This window comes from Beta vulgaris, chromosome 7 (assembly GCF_026745355.1).
Source record: "Beta vulgaris subsp. vulgaris cultivar EL10 chromosome 7, EL10.2, whole genome shotgun sequence".
Taxonomy (NCBI): Eukaryota; Viridiplantae; Streptophyta; class Magnoliopsida; order Caryophyllales; family Amaranthaceae; genus Beta; species Beta vulgaris.
In genome coordinates this window covers 31,191,566-31,203,906 of record NC_079208.1, presented here as the reverse complement: position 1 = coordinate 31,203,906, position 12,341 = coordinate 31,191,566, and the positions used below count along the sequence as shown (strand labels likewise).

Sequence of the window (12,341 nt, the reverse complement as noted above, 5' to 3'; positions counted from 1 at the left end):
GTATTTACGGGCATTACAAATAAGTTCAAATAAGATAGTATAAGTTCATATAAGATAAAAGAAGTTTATATAAGATAAGTTCAGATAAAAAAAATAAGTATCATAGTACACAAATAATCAATTTAAATAGGTTCAGATAAAATAAGTGATAAGTTCAGATAAGATAAGATAAGATAAATTCATATAAGATAAGATAAGATAAATTCATATAAGATAAGATAAGTTTGGATAAAATAAGATAAGTTCAAATAATATAAGATAATTTCAGATAACATAAGATAGTTGAGATAAGTCTGAATAAGTTTCATAGAATAAACCCTAATACTAACTTCTTTTTTTGACGGGGAAAGAAGCTGATTATTGATTAGCAATATCCATCGCCACAAAAGGCAAAACATCCTCTGGGGCTTCCTCTAGCCAAACACGCTGCTCTTCTAAGTCCAAGCTACGTTTGGCTAGCAGGTGAGCCACCTCATTTCCAGCTCTTTTTACAAAACTAAAAGATATTTGATTACATTGCGACATCAAACTATAAATATCCTTAAGGATCAAACCAAAAGGCGAGGCAGGTTTTCTTTTCTTCCTCAAAGCTTCAAAGAGAGACATACTATCCGTTTCAACCAGCAAACTATTGAAACCAGCTTCCATGGCAACCCTGATTCCTTGTCTTGCTGCCATTGCTTCACCTACATCAACCTCACAGCTTCCATTTCAAGTATCACACGCTGCCATCAGGACATCACCAGATGCATCCCTAAGTACCGCACCCATACCAACCTTCGTATTCTCCTTGAAAGCTACATCAACATTTAATTTAAGCATACCTGCATTAGGAGCGAGCCACTTGGAGTTAAGAATCCTTCCCGGAGCTGTCCTCCATACATCACGCAGGATTGCTTGGCGGTATTCTTCACATGCACTTACTACTTTTGAAATCTGCCGCATGGGGTCCCTTATTAGCCTCGAGAAAAACCAATCATTTCTGGCGAGCCATATAGTCCAGCAGAGGTTCCAGAAAATCTCCCACCATTCCGGTAAAACCCCGCTATCTAGCCTGTCACTCACCCACGCTTTAAAGGAGTAAGCCCGAAGCTGCTGGGTCGTGAGTCTTAAAGGCGATAAATACCACAACCGTTGTGAATGCCTGCACTCCAGTAACATATGTTCTATGCTCTCCTCTTCCTCCCCACATCTCGCACATATCGGGTCCACACTATCCAACCTTTTCTTCAGATTCACACCAACAGGAAGGGCATTATTTGTTGCCCTCCACGCAAAGTTTCTTATCTTAGGCATGACACGAACCCCCCACACAACCTTCCACAGTTTGTTGCGTACCTCAGTTGAGGAGCTCGCCTCCTCCCTCTGATTTTCCTCCTTTGCTAGATAATATGCAGACTTGACAGAGAATTCTCCACTCTTTGTTGCTGTCCACATCCACTCATCCGGGCAAGAAAACGATGATAATATCATCCCTTTAATTTTGATAGCTTCCCATGGGGATAAAATTGTGTCTATAAGAGCAGTATTCCATGATCTACCACTCAATAGCTCGCTCACATGATAAAAAGAAGCAGCTTCTGGGGACATAGGGGTTACACAGCCACCCCGATGCATGAAAGGAGCCCGTGGATCGCTCCAAATTCGTGTGGTTCTCCCATCACCAATCAGTCTTTTTGTTCCCAATTGCAGCACCTTCCTCGCATTCATGATTGATCTCCACGTAAAACTAGCATTCGTAGGGACTTTTGCCTCGAAAAAAGAAGTGGCTGGAAAATACTTGCTCTTAAGCACCTTAGTCATCAGAGACTCTTCATTTGTAAGCACCCTTCAGGCTTGCTTCGCCAATAACGCCATGTTGAAAGCATGTAAATCTCGAAATCCCATACCTCCTTCTTTCTTGGATTTACAAAGATTTTCCCATGAGATCCAACGAATTTTCCGCTCAGTATTCTTTTGTCCCCAGAAAAAACCTCGACACATCTTCTCAATTTCCGATAATATACTTTGCGGCAGCTTGAAAACCTGCATAGTGTACATAGGAATAGCTTGGGCTAAAGCTTTTATTAGGACTTCCCTCCCGGCTTGTGATAAAAATTTTTCCTTCCAACCTTTTAGTTTCTTCCAGACTCGATCCTGAATTGCACGAAAAACCTCTTTCTTCGAATTGCCTACATATGTAGGTAATCCTAAGTATTTATCATGATCTGCAACAGCCTTAAAATTTAATCTCGCAAGGAGCAAATTTTTCTTTTCATCATCCACATTTCGGCTAAAAGATACTTCTGATTTCTCCAAATTCAATTTTTGACCGAAAGCCGCTTCATAGATAGAAAGGATATCTAGCATATTATCCACCTCCTCAACAATAGCTCGAGCAAACAAAACACTATCATCAGCAAATAAAAGATGTGAGATGGGGTCAACTCTTCTACCAATTTTGATCCCATGAATGAGTTGTTTTCCTTTAGCGTCCTCTAGCAAAGCGGATAGCCCTTCTGCACATAAAATGAAGAGAAAAGGAGATAGGGGATCTCCTTGTCGTAAACCCCTAGTCGGAGTAAAGGTTCTTGTGGGCTGTCCATTTACTAAAATGGCAAAAGAGGAAGAGGTCACACAATTCCTGACTAGCTCGGTAAACATTGCCGGAAAACCCATTTTCATCATTATTCCCTTTAGAAACTCCCATTCCACTCTATCATATGCTTTGCTCATATCTAGCTTAAGAGCCATATCACCTCTAGCACCTTTCTTCTTTTTCCGTAAATAATGAAAGCACTCATGAGCTACCAAAATGTTGTCTGTAATTAGCCTACCCGGCACAAAACCACTCTGCGCTTCATTAATTAGAGGAGGGAGAACTTTTTTCATCCTATTAGCCAGTGTCTTAGAAATCACTTTATAAATCACATTACACAAACTAATCAGGAGAAAATCTTTAGGATTGCTACATATTTTCTTCTTTGGGATTAGAACATGGGTATGATTAAGTATACTAACGTCGCCCCCATGATTAAGAACACTCAATGTATTATCAATGACATCCTGCTCTACCACTCCCCAGAATTTTTGGAAAAACATAGCTGACATACCGTCCGGCCCAGGGGCTTTTGATGGGTGCATTTGAAAGAGAGCATGTCGGACTTCCTCTGCAGTAAAAGGCTCGCCCAATATTACAGCTACCGACTCACTAATGTGCGCTGTGACTTTATTTAGTACAGGTTCAACATCAACACTCCCATTTGTCGTGAATAAATCCTCAAAGAATTTCACAAAAATTTCAGCTATCTCCGCCTCCTCGACATACTCATTCCCCGCTTCGTCCGCATTTTATTTCACACTATTTCGCTGCCTTCGTCCGCATGAAAAAAACTTTGAGTTTCTGTCGCCACCTTCAAGCCAACATTGTCGACTCCGTTGTTTCCAATACCTTTCCTCTCTCTCTTCCAACTCATCCATCCGTGTATCGATAGCCCGAATCTCGTTCATCACCTGCTCAGTTTGCTCGTCCTTCATTAATTCTTCCATGCGAGCCCTATAAGCTCTCAACTCTTTCGGTACACTTCCAAACACCTTCTTGCCCCACTGAACCAGCCCTTTTGTCGTGGCTCCAAGATTGTGCATCATACCCCCACCTTGCTGCCAATATCTAGTAATTACCTCCTCACAACTAGATTCACGCAACCACATTTCTTCAAATCTAAAAATTTTCTTTGGTGCTCTCCACTCTTTTAGGTGCAGCCTTGTGTTTATATTGAGTAAAAGAGGAAGATGATCAGATTTCCTCTTTGGTAGATGGGTCACAAAGGGCCCGTTATATAACTCCTGCCATTGATTACATGCCACAAACCTATCCAAACGCTCCTGATTATTTTTGTCCCCATATTGATTATTACTCCAAGTAAAGTCGTTCTCCACATAGCCAAGGTCCCCGAGTTGACAGTGTTTCATAGCTTCCCCAAACATCACAGCTTCCGCCATATTAAAACCATTCCCCCCTTGCTTCTCATGAGAGTAAAGCATGAGGTTGAAGTCACCTCCACAAACCCAGGGGAGATCACTTTTCGCCCGGAGACTCCTTAACAAACACGCAATTTTATGTTTGTTTACCTCTTCCAGTGGACCATAGACACCAGTAAAGCGCCACTCCGCTGCTCCTTCCTTGCAAATATGACTATCTATATGGTTGATGGACATTGTAATAATATTGATGTCCATCGTATCGCTCCACAACAGAGCCACCCCACCACTCCATTTTCGCCCTTCTCCCTCGCAGCTCACAACAACCATATTGGTGTTTCGAAGCTTTTTCTTCACACCTTCCATCTCCCACACTTTTAATTTGGTTTCAGACAAAAAAATAATTTGAGGAGTTTCCAGGGTTATTACCCTTTTTAGTGCTTTGATTGCACGAGGACTCCCCAGGCGTCGGCAATTCCAAGCGAGGATTTTAGTCATTGAGAACCGAGGGCCCTATGGGTGGGGCCCGCCACACTCATTGTTTTGCTCTCCATATGTTCTTTCCCTGTCAAGAGGTCCCCACATTTCTTCTTTGCCATGGGGCTGGTCTTCTCGCTTGCCACTTCACTTCTCGAGTTTTGCATAGTTTCATGTGTGTGTTTCCCACACTTTTGAAGCACAATGTCATCCCCTAGGTTCATCTTCGGTCTACTAATCCTCAGCCATCTCCTCTCTACTCCCTGAATTTCTTCTACAACTCCCCTTTCCCCTTCTAGATTCTGTACTTTCCTATTATTAGGACTTTCCCTGTCATCAGAGGTAACTATTTCCGTTTCCTCCAGGTTCCCATCACTTGCTTTCTTCTTTACCTTCACCTGCTGCTGCTTGTTTTGTCCCATCACACTATCTCCCGAATTCTCTCTACTCGCAACCACAGCTTGGTTGTTTCCCTCTCCCACCTCCTCCTTGTTTGTCCCCGATTTTTCCTGTGTAAGCTCCTCCACATCTCGATTTTCCCTCCCCTTTTCTTCCCTATGTCTCTCCTCTTCCTGTCGTACCCCTTTTACCATCTCCCTATCTATCCTCACCCCCTCAAATTGTTGCAGAACCTTATCCACTTTCTGCCATCTTGCTTCCTGCTCCTCCCGCGACGGTCTTAGGAAAAAAAGACGTTTTGCAGGTCCTTCCTTCCTCCACCCATCCTCGTCTCCCCTATGCTTGAAAACTTTCCAGGGAGAAGCTCTTAGAGAGTTATTATAGCGCTTTTCCGGTGTTTTATCTCCTCTATTCTCCTCACAGTCCCTTTCACTATGGCCTATCCGCCCACATATGTAACAAAACATAAGCAATCTCTCATACTTCACCGGAATTTTCAGGGTTTCTCCTCCCCGCACCTTAAGTTTCACATGATCTTTAAGGGGATGTCGGACATCCACTACAATGTTCACTCTGATAGAACGATCAATATCCATCTCCTGTGTCTTATCAATTTTGATAAAACCTCCAATCTTCTCGGCCAACAGTTGGATATTATGATCACTACCTCTTCCCTTGAAAGGAAGATTGTAAAAGCGTGTCCAGATTGGAAGACAGTGCAATTGTATTTGTGATGGCTTCCCATCATCCTGAATCTCACTAAAACAAAACACATGTTTGTCAAAATGCCACGGTTGCCCCTCAAGAACTCTCATCTTATCCCTCCAATGGAAAAATTGAAAAGAATATAGATTTTCTTCAATTCGTCTCGCCTCAATCCCATTCTTCGATTGCCATAATCGTGTTAGGGTTTCGATTAGGGCTGGTGCGTTTATTAGTCTAGAAGTCCATAGTTTCCCAATCAGCATCAACGAGGTTTTTGATTCCTCCTCTGTTGAATCTAAAAAACTCCATTCAACTTCGTCTCCGTCTGGTTCATCATGCAGAATATTTGTCTCCATTGATTCGACTATATCTACTGATTTCGGTGCATCGGTATTCATTGTCTCCCACGAGGATCCCAAGGAAATCCCTGGAAAATCACCAATGAGGAGGACCCAAACCCTAGGACGCACGCCTAGACCCACCTCTCAAAACCTAAGAGGACTTCTTTCTAATACTAACTTGATTTTCCTATGTTGGATCGCAAATTCACATTCCTAACTATGAAAAGATAATTGGTATTTGTCTCATCTTTACTTATCCACAAGCACAGGTACCATCCTTCTAATTAATAGTATATATTACACTTAGAATATGTTACTATCTAGAAATTGAAGTTGGTTCAAGTGCGTAGCTTTTCTATCTTCCATACTGAAGTTTAGGGTTCAATTCCAACCCCAATCATTTGCTTAAAATTTAAAAAGAGTTAGGGGTTGAGGTGTATAGTAATGGGCTTCTAGGTAGGAATTCTATGCAATAATTGGCCAAGTGATTTCTTTTTACCCATTAAAAAAACTTAGAATATATATGTTATCTCGTGACAACTGCATCTTGCCAGCTTGCTACTTATAAGAAACAGCATAATTGTGCGTTCGAATGAAAGTGTAGTCGGTGTTATCCATTAATCATTATCTATTAATCCAGAAAATTTTTGGACAATAATACTTTTTTATGTATATTTTTGCATATACTTCCTCCGTTTTTTTTAATATACGCATTTTTCTTTTTGGTTTGCTTCTTTTATGCTACATATTGGTCTATTTCTTTTTAATCTACTCATTATTGTTTTTTCTAGTCTTAATAACATGTCTCATCTACATTCTCCTCTTTTCCACCCACATCATCCACTTTTTTATATTTTAACCCACTTTTTAGTTTCTCTCTCGCTCTTTTCAGTTTTTCTCTCCATCTTTTCATTTTCTCTCTCGTAATTTTGTACTTATTACTCCTTAATTCTCCCCAAAATAAAGTGAGTAAACTAAAAAAACGGAGGGAATATAAAGTAAATATATTGCATATTGTGAAGTTTGTTAAGGATTAAGAAAAGGAAAGAATAACTATAAAGTCCATGTTATGTTGTACTCTAGTGCCTAAATTAGTTGTAATAATTGTTTAATTTAATGATTATAGTGATTATATTTATAACAAAGAATCACTATAAAGTATATGATAATAGATTTTCGCTAATTTATATATATATTTTTCTTTATTTTGCAAAAAGTGTAATAGTTTGACTTTTACATCATTCACACGCTTCACTTTGTACATATTTTTTAATACTAGTACTTCCTCCGTTTCTTTTTACTCGCTACACTTTTCATTTCACAGACTCCTAGGCATTTTTTGGAGAAGAGAGAGGTAGAGAGTAAAAAGAAAAGGGACCCATGTGGGAGGAGAGAGAAGAGAGAGTTTATTGCCCAAAAAAGAAGTGTAGCAAGTAATGTGAAACTTCCCATAATGGAAAGTGTAGCGAGTAAAAAGAAACGGAGGAAGTATATAAAGTAAATTTGTAAATCATATTATCTAATTGGATTTGGATCAATGTATATTTTCAATTGTTAATATTTATAATTTTTATTCATGAATAATTAAACATATTAATCATTAAAATTGTACATTGGCAAGCGTGCAAACAAGTCAAAGGGCAGAAAAAAATTACAAAATAGATGGAGGAAGTATAAATTATCTGATATTGTTAAATTTATCTGAATATGTATTTTTATGATATTAATGTTCTATAATTTTATTATTATTGTGGGATAGAGGAAGTAATAATGGATAGAGGGGTACTTTTATATTCTTCTAATAGTCAATAATAGTATATACCGTTAACTTTACTATTTATAAGGGGCGAACAAAATATATATAAATAAAGAAACAAAGGGTAATGAGTGATAGGAAAGCGAAAGCTGGCGTTAGGCCTGCACTAGGTGTCGGAGCTGCTTACATTGCTTACCAAGCGAATTTGCTAGATGCATCCAAAGATATTAAGTAACTTTTTTTTTTGAAAGAGAAACATCATTAATTGAAGGACAAATGGCATCTACAATAGGCATTGAAGGAAACGAAGATACCATCAAATAAAATCTAATAAAAATACATCTTCGGAGAAACTACAATGAACCAGATCGAGCAATACAACTCAACACCCTTGTATATGCTGAATCAAGTAGTTATGGATGTGGAAGTCTGTGATTTTGATATAGTTTGGGAAAGAGCATTCTTGATCGAGCCATGTTGACCGCCTCCTAATTTTCAATACCTTTATATTGATAATCTTGAACTTCAACCAATGAGTACAATTTCATATCCCTAAAGACAAACAAACTAGACTCACAACTCCCATAGGAGGGAAGGAGTTCTCCACAACAGAGACTAAAATCCCCATAACAAGGTTGACCAATTCTCATAAAAAAGACTAATTTGTTCAACAAAATGAGAAAATAAAATAAAAACTAAAAATAAGAAAGGTAAAGGGGATTACCATGGATAAAATCATCCATGACAACCCTTAACTAATGAACAAGGAGAACGGAGGAAGAGGGGGAGGCTAGAGAGAAAATTAGGTTTAGGGAGATGAAGGTGGCTTTTTCCCGTGATATCTTAGATATATAGTAACTTATAATCTCATTACAAATTCATTTAGGACTCATAAGTTAAAGCTTAGCGAAGGGTTAGAATTATTCAGATAAAATTAAATTTGAATGAGTCTGAATCCATTTTAAAATATTCTTATTTGCATCTAAGATTTACTAGACTCACTTTACTTGATCCATTGTCTATCTCTAAGACTCTACCTATTAGGTTATTAGTTATAGTGGTGTTAGAAACAGACCTGACCGATTAGTCAACCTAAGATCGAATTGACTTGAACCTGGTTCCACCTCTGAGGGTTAGTCCCCAGCCCTGAGCCAAACCTGACCTGACCTGATGCAACCGACAAGATCATATTTTGACCTGTCACATAGACCCGTCTCCAAACCCAAACCTGATAGTAACCCAACAAGATAAACCCGACTAGACCTAATAAATACCCGATTGTTCATCACTGACCCGAATTAACCTATGATTCATATTAACCAGATAAAATAAGATATGCCTTATTTGATCCAATTTTTTCAAACCAACCTATTTGAACGAATAAACCCCGCAAAAATTATTAAGTTCAATTCAATTATAGTTCTTTATCTATAAAATCATTGAAGAGAAAATGAGGTGAAATTGGTTTATTTTTTGCTCACTTTTATTCTTTTTTGGGGGGAGGTGGGGGCTTTTATTTGGTTGAGATTTCATATCTGAAACTTCTAGTCAGTTTTAACCACCAATAGCTTTGACTTCACCATGGAACTTGTCGGATTGGTGAACGTGATTACTAGTTCTGGTAAAAGCTGCTACAGATGCAAGATAAAACATGAGCGATAAATTTTCATATTTGCACCCCGACAATAGCATACATACAATCTGATAGGCAACAAAACAATCGAAACCAAAAACTTACAAACAAAACCAACTCACGCGTTGATACAACAACGGTAAGGCAAGTACCGAAGATAAATATATATATAAATAATCCATATATTATAAATCTTCACTTTCGAACCCACAAATCCAGCAAAGACATGATGACCCGAGCATATTATAGAACCTCCGCAAAAGGGAAAATGGAAGACACCGGACACATAATCGTGTCTTCTCATTTAAGGGTCCAAGAATAAGATATATTGCGTCTGACGCAAGGAGAGAACAGTCCGAAGAGATAGGCCCAAACTATTCTAAAGCGTATTTATTTTAATGATCCAAATTCTTATTTTAAAGATCAATTAATTATTCTTGATAATTAATTGTATCTTGATCCCAAAAGAATTATTTTGAGTCCCTTTAAAATATTTTACGCCCAATTCTTTGAACAAGCCCAACTAATTATTCATGATCATTAATTATATTTATTTATAATTTTAATAAGTATTTTCATAAATAAATAAATATTTTTGAAGTTATTTTAAATCGTATTTTAAAATCAGATTCCCAGATTTAAAGGATAAAATAAAATCGTTCAAAATACGTTTAAGAAAAATGTTGGCAAACCGTATTTGATGCAGGCGGTGCGCCTGGCACACCATGTGCATGCGGCGCATTGGCTGAGTTGCGGCAAGTGCGCTTGACACGTGTCTCTATGTGTCACACAAAGATATGGGCTTTGTGCACTCTCTGCGTGACGTGCAATCTGCTATTCTATCTTTTTTTTAGGATTTTTCGATAGATACGCAATGGTTTCCCGAATCTAGACACACTTTTACGAATACACTTTTGCTCGTACACTTCACACTCGAACACTTACGAAATCTCTTTAAAACTCTCATACTTGCACATCTACAAACACACAAACAGACATTGACAAACCTATAAAAACACATACTTTCAAATACACTTTTCATACATACATTCATATTTCGATCGATCTTCAAGCTTCACTGTTGCTCATCCTGAAGGTTGTCATTCTTTCAGAGCTAAGCCGCGTAGGTATAGTCCTGAGGTTCCTTGAATAAATCTCTATTATTTTTATATTGAATTCACTAACTCGTTCTTTCTATGATGTAGATTTTTATATAAAAATCTTTCTTTTGTAATTTCTAACCTTTGATCTCTTTTATTTATTTTTCATACAGATGCATGTTATATGATTGTCATGTTCATGCTTTCATCACTACACATGCTTATTATTTTTAATCAAGACCTAAGGAATTGTTCTAATATTAGTCAGATAATTTGAACGCCTGTTAGGTTCCCTATATTTTTTATTGCTCAATAACATATCACTGAAAAATGTTCTTTTATGTGTTTCATGAACCAACCTAGACTATTTTATTTTTAGGGTGCTTGAAAATATTTTTTGATTATTCTTTTGCATAAAACTTGACATGAATCAATATTAAGTAGCGAACATCAATGGGGAATATGATTCCTGGCCTGACCGTGTCCGTACGCTCACCCCCAAACTCGATATTGGTTCATTGACAATTAATGGAGTCATGATGGGGAAATCTACATTGGGTAAGTCCCTATGTTATTCCTATGATTTTTTAATATCCAATTAGGTTTATGAGTTTTCATTTAATGACTTGGTGACTTCTTTCAATACAAAACAATTTTCAATCAGAACCTTTGCAATGAGGTAGTCAAATACGTGCTCATCCCGCGTAGCCGAAATAAAAACACACCTACAACCATGAATCAAGAAATTGATAAATAAATAAAAACTAAGAATTTGCAACTATCAAAACTCCGAGGGATAATCCCCTATAGGATACCTGCTTCAAGCCTCCATCTTCAGCTACCACAAGCACAACTATTACTTCTTGTACTCACGAGGGTGCTCACCTGTCGGACCTTTCCTATAATGAGTGAAATATTTAACGATTGTGGCGTGATGCAAGGTAGGGATGACTGAGAGAGCAACGATAAATGGGGGAAGGGAATTCTGATGAGGCAGCCGATAAGGAGGACGGAGGAAGGGAGGAGGGAGCCAACGATAGAATGAGAGCAAAAGAGAGGAAAAGAGGGAATTCAGTAGGTTTTTGGGTGGCGTAGATGGGTTCGGAGGAGAGAGATGAAGGAGAAGGTTATAGATTAGGAGACAATCTAACGGTTTAATTTATTTTATGGCTTGTATCCAACGGTTAATATTTATGATCCGTGTGCTTTATATTCTTTTCGTATGTGCCATTGATTGTGATGATCTAAGGGTTTAGATTTTGCCCCTTAGCTGGTTTTGGATTTTGCCTTTAGAAAATTAATAATCCTACTAAATTAATGAATTATTATCCAAAACAACTAAATCTCATGCTCTGGACTTTAAACCCCAAATCTCATACCCTATATTATAACTCCATTTTAAAATAATCATAATTATTTATTATAGTAATTAAAATTTTCATAATTTAGATCAATTATTTTATTGATATCTGCTTATGTCAGTTGCATCGTAAATTAATTAGTAAAAAACAAAGATTCATATCATAAAATAAATAAACCAATCATATAACTATATACTTGAAAATTCATCTTGAAACTTTATAAGGTAATGAGCACAAATGATAACCATTAATTAATTATACTAGTTATATTGCTCTAAGGTGATTACTTATGAAACTATAATTCTTGGAATATTACGTATACAATTATTACTTGCTCTATTAATGTTTTGATTATAGTCATTTACGTGAATTAGTGTATAACAATATACTTATATTGGTGTGCTATAGTATGAATGAGGTTTAAGACATAGGTTTATTTTGATCAATGACTTTGGAGGACATGATATTTTCTTTGTTGGATTTTACATGTGTATCAATATAAAATCAACGGACAAATAAAGAGATTACATGTAATATCCCAAAAATTTAGACTTTGCTTAAATTAAATAATAATAATCAGTGGTTAGTATTTTCCTTCAATCATAAGTT

At 37.3% G+C, this 12,341-nt stretch overlaps 1 protein-coding gene across 1 annotated transcript; it reads right to left on the bottom strand.

The window, feature by feature from the left end:
* Nucleotides 1–357: 357 nt before the first annotated feature.
* Nucleotides 358–678, bottom strand: LOC104899004 (uncharacterized). Its single transcript, XM_010686142.1, has one exon. It carries the CDS (start codon nt 676–678, stop codon nt 358–360), a length of 321 nt encoding a protein of 106 aa, XP_010684444.1.
* Nucleotides 679–12,341: the final 11,663 nt, after the last annotated feature.

Bases quoted from the DNA above. Each gene is read 5' to 3' on its own strand.
- LOC104899004 (XM_010686142.1), bottom strand. From the start codon at position 678: ATGGCAGCAAGACAAGGAATCAGGGTTGCCATGGAAGCTGGTTTCAAT.